Below are 9,623 nucleotides of genomic sequence, written 5' to 3'. Positions count from 1 at the left end.
TCCCAACCTGCAGCTGCTGCCTATCCCCCACTTGCACCGTACTCACAGAAGCTCCTCCCTGCACCAGGATGTAGGTACAACTGCAGCTGCCCCCCCACACTGCTTTGTGGTGCTGATCAGCCTTGATATGCCAATGCCTTCACTTCCAAGCCACAGCCCCCCAGCTTTGCCAATGCCACTCACTCCTGACCCACAGCCCTTCATCACTGCCCCCTACTCCCTCCCTCCTGGCAGCAGCTCCCCCGCTGTACCAGGACATGGGTCTAGCTGTGGCTGTCGCCCCTGCTGCTTTGTGATTCTGAGCAGTGCCACCCCACCCCCCACATGGCCCAAGTTGCCCATCTGCTCACTCTTGCCCTGCCCCTCGCCAGCCCTACTTGTTCTCCCCGCTGCCCTCCCTTCTCCCACAGCCCTGGCAGCATCACCCCCTCTGCCCTGCCCCTAGCACCGTGACCTACACCTGACTCACATGGCCCCCGGCAGCCCTGCTGGTGCCCCTCATTGCTGACTCACAGCCCCCTGCCCTGGCCATCCCTCCCAGAAGGGGTCCCCAGCTGTCCCTGCCCCAGACCCCAGGCCCTACTTGCCCCAAAGGCTGCAGGAGGCAAAGTGAATCTGAGCCAGCCCTAGCTTATCTCAGATCGTCAGGACCCATTCCTTGCCCCTTCCCCTCCAGACAGGGCTTAGGGTTTTGTGCCCTTTTTGTATGCAGCTTGCTGCAGGCTGAAATTCTGCCAGCCTACAGGGAGCTGTTTATAAAATGGAAAATCCACTTTTTTCCCCTTTAAAGGGGGAAAATCTGCATTTTTCCACAGGAAATAGAAAATCTGGATCCCTGCTGATAACAGTGCTACTGCAGCAGAACAGACCTCAGCACAAGCTGTAAAACTTGTCCAAGAACCCAAAGTAAACCCTGGGCAGCTAGATCATGCTGAACTCTGTGCTGCCAGGGATACACTGCTCACAGTACTTGAGCTAGACAATTCAAAGCTAGCTCAGGTATGTCTATACAAGCTACAGACTGACCTCTGCCCACTGCATTACGGGCGTACCATTAATGTTATATAAAAAACTCATCTGTGAACAATCATAACCCTTGAAAACAATACTTCTTAGAGTTTCATATACTGGCTTTTTCGACAATGTTGAAGGTGTATGTAATTAAGGATCAATATGCAATTCTAGAAAAGATCATAAATACAATTCTTACTTGTTTACAAGTGGAAGGCTGAGGGCCCAGCCAGCAGCAAAATCTGGAAATTTAAAGACTGTAGGATTTTCAGCAAAGGCATAATGGTGAATTATTGTAGATTCTTCATCATATAATGCTTTTCCTAAAAACCATTCCTGTAAAGAGATAGGGGAGATATAATTTCTGTCCATCTACTATACTGTTTTAATAAAAGAAAACTAAAAAAATAAAACACTCATGCTGAATACAAAGAGCCTGGAAAACCAAAGAGGAAAAGTGTAACGTTTTTATTAAGCTACTAAAATTTCATTTGTTTGCATATGGCAAGGGCAAGAAACAGGAGCAGGAGAGTGGACACAAAAATGGCAGATGAACTTCAAATGTCAACAAGTACAAGGTAATGCACATGGGGAAAAATAACTGGAATTGATATATAACAATGCTGAGTTCTGATCTAGCTGTTATGACTCAGGAAACAGGCCTTGGAGTCATTGTAGATAGTTCTCTAAAAACATCAGCCCATTGTGCAGCAGCAACCAAAAAAAACTAATAAAATACTGGGTATCATTAAGAAAGAAACTGAACACAAAACAGAAAATATCACCATGCAATTACACAGATCCATAGCATGCCCACATCTTTAATAGTATGTGCAGTTCAGGTCTCTACATCTCAAAAAGATATAGTAGAACTAGAAAAAGTACAAAGAAAGACAACTCAAATGATCAGGAGTATGGAGCAGTTGCCATACCAGGAGAGACTATAAAGGCTAGGGCTCTGCAGTTTGGAAAGAAGGCTGAAGGGGAATATGACAGAAGTCTATAAAAACATGAAGGGATCAAGTGAACTTGGAACTGCTATTCGTCGGTCCCAAAATAACAGAACTAGGGGACACACACTGAAAATAATAAGACACAGGTTAGAGAAAGTATATTTTTAGATAGGCAAGGTTCTTAGATAGCACATATTTAACCTGTGGACCTTATCACAAGAAGTTGTAGAGGCAGCCAGTACACCCAGCTCAAAAAAGGGACTAGACAAATTCATGGATGATAGATCTTTTAATAAATATTCAATAGACCAGTAGGAGATATTTCCTCTGGCATCCCTAAACCAAGATGGTGAATACCAGGAAGGGTAATCAACAAAGCAAAGATAATTCCTGATTGGAGGCCCGTAGGGAAGTACCAACAAGGAAATGCTAAGGGACCTTAAACCTCTTCAGCCTCTTCAAGAGAAGGCTGAGGGGGGGACCTTGTGGCAGCATACAAATTCATAAGGGGAGAGCAACATGAAATAGGCAATGATCTGTTTACCAGGGCACCCCCTGGAACAACAAGGAACAATGGCCATAAGCTACTGGAGAGTAGGTTTAAACTGGACATTAGAGAAAAGTTCTTCACGGTCAGGGTTGCCAGGATCTGGAAAGGGCTTCCAAGGGAGGTGGTGCTCACCCCATCCTTGGGGGTCTTCAAGAGGAGACTGGACAGGCACCTAGCTGGGATCACATGATTCCAAGTTTGGAGACCCTTTTCTTTTCTGCCAGGGCCAGGGGATCAGACTAGATGGCCTACTGACGTCCCTTCCAACCCTAGAATCTATGAAATTCTAAATATAACTGGTTCATTGCTCTTACTCTAAAGCACCCATTCCTGTCACTGTCAGAACAGCAGGGCTAGAAGGATCATTTGTCTGACCCAGTATGGCACTTCTTATGTTCTTATGGCCCCCTCTACACATGCGGGTAAAGGCGCAATGATATTTAATAAAGGATCCACACAATCATGTCTCCTGCCATGGCACAATGGAGCCCCCTCAGTTGAGGAGCTCCCAGCTGCAGGAACACCCCATGCACCCATGAGGCTGGGGGAATGCACCCCCAAGCCTAGAGGACTGCAGCAGCCTTGATCCCCCACGTCCAGGTTTCATGCACCCCTGAGTCCGGGAGATCATGGCTGCCTCAATCCCTGGGGCCCAGGGGTTTCATGCTGAGCATGATGCACTCCTGTAGCTGAGAGACCTGTCAGCTGATGTGGCTCCCAGCTGCAGGGGAAACTACAACACATGCAGATTAAAGCTCAGTAGCAACCACCTAAAGTTAATTCACATTTTCAAAGTCTAACTTTATAGCTGGTTAGGGCTTTTTACTGTTTGATAATTACTTTGCACGTGTAGCTGGTTTTAAAGCAATTGTACAATTAACCAGTTAATTGTGCAATACCTGTACTGTGTAGAAAGGGCCCAAGAGAGGGTTCAGTACATTGTGTACCTCCAAACCATCATTTCCCTTGAACCCTGCACCATACCACCCCCCACCCCACAACACCTTTCACCACAGGAGAGCCAAAGAAGTGAATTACTACTTCAAACATTGATTAGAAGAAAGCTCACGCAAAATGTTCTTCCTTCCTTTGGAAGCTCAATCGCATCCAATTTGGAATTCATGCCAATCCACCTTCAGTTACCTTTTACCAGAGATACTGAAAGGCCAATAGATTAAGTGCCAGACTCCCTCAAAAACAATACATAGCTGACAACGAGCAGTTTGTTCTCAGTTTTGTATGCATCACACACAAGAGAATTAGAAATTGCGATGAATGGGGTTTGACAAAAAAAAGGAGGGGGCTGCTCATGATACAAAATTTATAACTGCCATATTTTCTCCCATACCACACACCTTGCTTTCGGAAGGCAAAACAGAAAAAAACAATTTTTCTAGAGTCATAGCCTGGAGCTGGCTCTTTCATAGAGGTAGTGCTATGCAATGGCTCCTAGCTTCTTTCTGGGACAGTAAACAGGAGAGAGAAAGTCCAGTGTTAACCTTTTCACAGCTGCTCTCAAATTAGCTGGGACTTTCTCTCTCCTGCTTGCAGTACCAGAAAGAAGCTAGCAGCCATCTCGAAGCTATGACTCTCCATGTTTCTATTCCAGTCAAAAGAAATAAGCTTCCTTGTTTAAGACATGCACCCTGATTTTGGAGAAAAAGGTGTGCATCATGTACAAGTAAACAGGATCTCTCAATTGTGTCAGAAAATATTTGAAGGAGCTTAAATACTGTTTAGATCCATTCTAAATAAAGATTGAGACCTCTCACATAGGTAAAATTAGGTACATGCCTAAAATAACTAAGGGAGGAATACATCAATTTCCACAGCTATGGATACAGTGCACTATTAGGAACATTTGGACCACATCAGTGACTATATAAAAGCTTTCAAATTGGAGGTAATAGTCCTATAGCAGAGCTTCACAGACCACACTATTTGGCTTCTGACAGGTTACAGCAACAATTAGAAACTTGTCAGCGTTCCTCAGGACTCAAAGGCAAGTTAATTATTTCATCTTTACATATAAAATGTCACATTCATTTTAGTTATTATGCCAGCCGAATTAGGGATTGTCAGAATGCCATTCTAAATCCAATTTTACATGGAATTAAAACCTACGTGGAAATAAAAAATTGTTGCCTCCTGAAATTAAGATGGTGATAGGCAAGGATTTTTGTGGGAGATACCTTTTATTGAACCAACTCCATAGTTAGGATAGATTTAGATAAGCTTTTGAATGCAGTGCATTCTTCTTCAAGTCTCCTGAAATAAAGTTTTTCTATTTTTCTTCTTTGCCCTATACTTTCCAGACAAATTTGTTTGTGTTTTCCCTCCTCAAAAATTCAGAAAAAAAGGAGAACACCAAGACAGTACTGCAATCAAAACATTCAGTAGACACAAGACAGCACTATACTACTTAACATAAGGTATGGTCATTTATTGACATTAATGCATTCTTTTTGTCTATATTTTTAAGTGAAACATTGCATGAACATTTAACCAGGAAACAGCAACCTCAAGAGGTCCCTCATTTTCAGCAGCCATCTGTACAAGCCCATATGGAAAATCTCATAATTCTAGCTCCCATAATCACTTTATTTTTAGACAAGTGAAGTGTGCTCATTCAGCTGACTCCCTAGTCAAGCCAGCTCCTCAGAACAACTAAAGATGAAAGTCTTAATAGGCTCATCATTGCAGCCAGTAGAGTTCCTAGTATCTTCTGTGGTTTTAGGCTCTAATTGCTATTCCCATAAAACCACACACAAACCCACTTCTAATTTTTTCTACCTTCAATAACAACAGCATGCACTGGAAAGCCTTTTAAGCAGAAAAAATAATTGAAAGAGTAAAAGGACACATAAAAATGCAAATTCTTGTGTACAAAAATACTCTATTCTATAACTGGTTAAAATGAAGGAATACACAACTCCCACAGTCTAGATTTAGCGCCTTGAAGGTTGAACAATTTTGATGTTATATGTATCTATACTATCTGAAAACTAGTTTCAGCACAAATCTGAATTTTCATATTATAGCAGTACTGGGAGACTAGTCAAGTGTGGGACCCCAACATGCTACAAAGTATATATAAAAACTGTCCTTATTCCGATTTTGTATGTTAATTTCTACACTAAAGTATTCTCTGAAAATTATTTCCTGGGACTCCTGGGGTATAAAAACATATATAGTTTTCCTTCTCTATAAAAAACAGACAATTATACCCAATGACACAACCTCTCTCACAATATTGTGCCAACAATATTAATCTACAAGTCAACAGCTACAAGCTTATCCAAGGTTACAGCTGATATTCTGTTCTCAGGTTTGCTGTCACATTAAAGTATTATCCTACAAATTTATACCAGGCCATAGGTATACACTGGCTTTACAAAAACAAAAAATGCAATTATCCTTTTCCCAGGGAACCTACTGCAGGGGTACTTAGTGTTATAGTATAAGACATCTTACAGATATGAGACTTCTGCTACTACAATAAACAGTGGAGTAAGTTAAGAATACAGAAACAATTTTAAATTCAGAAGTTTTCCTAGAACAAACTATATGTTAAAGATGACCTGTAAAACTACTGATTAAACTGCTTAAGGTTTCAAACCAGAAGCAAAATGTGTGTGCAGATTTAAAATCTGCAAGTAGATTTTAAAATAATTTAAAGTCAATTAACCCTGCAGCACTTGTCATTGGCATTCCTTTGATATAAAGATGATGGCGTCCAGTAAATAGGGGAGCCTTCAGTCAGAGGAGGCCAAGTTGAGATCTGCATACAGGTAGTCCTCAGATTTATGACAATAGGTTCCTGAAAACCACATTTTAAGTTGAAACGTTGCAACTGGGAACCAATTTTCCCATAAGGAACAATGTTATAAATCGGGGATCAGTTCCTGAGCCATGGCCCAATATCCTATTTTCACCAAAAATAACCCAAAATTTTGTACTCAATCAATTATAGATGAGTAATATATATACACATTAATGTATTTATATTGTAAATAGTAGTCATTGATTTGGAAGGACTTCTTTGAGGTGACTTTGCTGGACTTTTTGAAGGGTTCTTGGCTGGAGTCTTTTCAGGAGTATTGTCTGCTTTCTTGGCTGGAGTCTTTTCAGGAGTATTGTCTGCTTTCTTAAAGAAAGTGTCCAAGGAAGTTTGGACAGATGTTCTCCAGGGAGACACGGTGAACTTGTTTGCTGGCGTGGCATCGCATCGGATCAAGCATTGTAAAGTCGAAACTGATGCTAGAAACAGGATGTCAATTTATAAACGTTGTGAGTGCAAAATGTTGTAACTCGAAATGTTGTTAGTCGAGGACTGCATTAAACTGCAAACAGGGCAAATAGTTCCGGGAAGAACGAGTAGATCCAGGTGATGTTAGGTCACAGCTCTTTCCCTTTGTCTCTCATCTATCCGCCTCCATAGCAAGGCATTGTGACATGCCTTGTCATATGTCACAATGCTACGGAGGGATGATTCAGTGCTTAGAGCTCCCAGATATTGATGTTAATATCACATTTTTTCACATTGGTCTTCGAAGTATCCTTGAGTCTCTTTGTTTGCCTGCCTCAAAAGCTATGACCACTAGCTAGCTGGAAATACAGGACCTGTTTCGGGAGCTGGTTGTCAGGCATCTCTATTACGTGTCCGGTCCAATGGAGCCGATGCTATATAATCATGGCTTCAATGTTGGTGGTGTTTGTGATGAAAGGAATTTTTAGTCCACTGGACAACTCCCCTGCCCGAGTTGTCATAGTTGTCATTTGACTACGTAAGATGTTCTACAAACAAGGTTCTTTGGGTAAAATTAATATCTTTTATTAGACCAATGCAAATAGTCAGGAAAAAATTCTTTGCAAGCTTTTGGGCACAAACACCCTTTGTCAGGCAGAGGAAGCATCTGCAGTTGGTCTGTGCTCTTCCTGGATCTTCTACTGCACATGCGTAGTAGTCAGTTCAGGTAAAATTATTCTAGCAAGAGTGAGCTCTTGTCCTTTGCTGACATAAGTGACCAAGTTTTGCTGTGAAGCATGTGTAGTGGCTAGTATCCACCTGTTAAGTGCTGAGTACAAGGTATGATGCTGTGTGCAAGTGTAGTAGAACATGTGCACAGGCATTTGATTAGATAGGATGTGGTATAAGTGAGTGTTTGATACAAAGTTTGATGATAGGAATTGTTGCAGACTGCATGAGGCAAGTGAGAATTTCACTAGACGGTATATGGTCTGAGCATGTGCTTGATACAAAACTTGGTGATGAACAGGCTGGTGTGAAGTGATTGGATGAGTAAGATGAAGTGATTTGGGGGTATAAGAGTCTGACCTTAGCCTGTGTGTTGAAGAAGAAGGGGGTTACTCCTCCAGGGAGAAAGATTCTGATCCATGAGCTGTGCTGATTCTGTTACGGTCCTGGGTGGTAATGAAGTAAGTGAGCTCTTGGAGAATCTAACTTGGACATAGCTCTTCTCTAATCAAACCCTTGGTAATTTTTTTGCATGACGTTCCTAGAGCTACAGAAATAATAGCTTGTGGTAAACACTAATACCATGATGGAGGTCTTAGTCTCTGCTTTCTGTTGAGCGAGCCCAGAGAAATGAAGTTAAGGATCAGGACGGCAGGAAGGGTAGTGTACATTTGCCTGATAGTGTGAGTGAAGTATTTAGCTGAGTGATTTGATGCGACTATAAAAAGGTCTGGTGTATGTAAGCTCTGTAATAGCTGACCATTTGAGAAAGAAGAAACTATTTTGCATGACAGAGGGAGTATGAATTTGTGTATCTGTGGGCCAGTAGCTAGGGTTGTGAAACAATGCCAACTTATCTCTGTTCCTAGAATGAAAATTGCTGCATGACTCTGGTATATGTTAATATAACTTTTTCCTTTACTGTTCTATCCTGTTTATAATTTATATTTAATTGTATCTAACAATATACTTACATTTGGTTTAATATATTTCTGTGCGTGCATTTATTTTGTGAAAATTCTCATATAAAACCTAGCGGATATCCAGCCTCAGTTTTAACTCTTATGTTATCTGGTTAAAACTTACGGCTCTTGACCATTTTGCCCAAGTATTTTAATTAGATTCCTGCCCACCCTGATATCAATTCATCTGTGGACTTTAGTTACAATATTGATGAGTTAACACTTGCTTGAGCCAAAATGCTGGCATTTATTCTTCTGTCCTCCCAATTGACATGGAGGATTTTCCGAAGACATCATTAATAGTAATGTTTCAAAGCTTTCAGGTGTTTCTGATATGTTAAAATCACAGAACCATAGAAAATCAGGGTTGGAAGGGATCCCAGGAGATCATCTGGTCCAAGCCCTGCTCAAACCAGGACCAGCCGCAACTAGATCAGCCAAGGCTTTGCCTAGCTGGGTCTTAAAAACCTCCAAGGATGGAGATTCCACAACCTCTCTGGGTAACTTGGTTTCAGGGACTTACTATTCTCCTTGTGAGACAGTTTTTCCTAATACCTAACTAAACTTCCCCTGCTGCAACTTGAGACCACTGCTCCTTGTTCTGCCATCTGCCACCACTGAGAACAATCTAGCTCCATTCTAATCGGAACTACCCTTCAGGTAGTTGAAGGCTGCTATTAAATCTGCTCTTCATCTTCTCTTCTGCAGACTAAATAAACCCAGTGTCATCAGCTTCTTCTCAGAAGTCACATACACCAGCCCACTAAACATTTTTGTTGTCCTCCACTGGATTCTCTCCAATTTGTTCACAACCTTCCTGTAGTGAGGGGCCCAAAACTGGACACAGTACCCCAAATGTGGCCTCACCAATACCAAGGGAAGAATCACTTCCCTCCCTCTGCTGGCAACAATCCTACTAATGCCTCCCACTAGGCTGTTAGCATTCTTCGCAACAAGGGCACACTATTGGCTTATATTCATTTTATAATCCACTGTAACGGCCACGTCCTTTTCTGCAGAGCTGCTGCTGAGCCAATCAGCCCCCAGCCTGTACTGGTGCATGGCATAGTTCTGTCCTAAGTGCAGGACTTTGCACTTGTCCTCAATGGATGCTGGAGAATTCAACCATAGATACTCTGAGGGACCTGGGAGCTAAAAGTCACTATTTT

The 9,623-nt window shown here is 41.9% G+C and overlaps 1 protein-coding gene across 1 annotated transcript in view; it reads right to left on the bottom strand.

Moving 5' to 3' along the window:
- B3GLCT (beta 3-glucosyltransferase) overlaps nucleotides 1-9,623 on the bottom strand; it is a 222,974-nt gene that overhangs the window by 56,587 nt on the left and 156,764 nt on the right. The window contains 1 exon segment of the mRNA XM_019524937.1: nucleotides 1,211-1,347. Within this exon segment, the coding sequence (XP_019380482.1) occupies nucleotides 1,211-1,347 (137 nt within the window).

This window comes from Gavialis gangeticus, unplaced genomic scaffold (assembly GCF_001723915.1).
Source record: "Gavialis gangeticus isolate Ggan-Ray unplaced genomic scaffold, GavGan_comp1, whole genome shotgun sequence".
NCBI lineage: Eukaryota > Metazoa > Chordata > Crocodylia > Gavialidae > Gavialis > Gavialis gangeticus.
The sequence above is the reverse complement of the archived record's forward strand: the minus strand, read 5'-3'. Positions and strand labels throughout refer to the sequence as shown.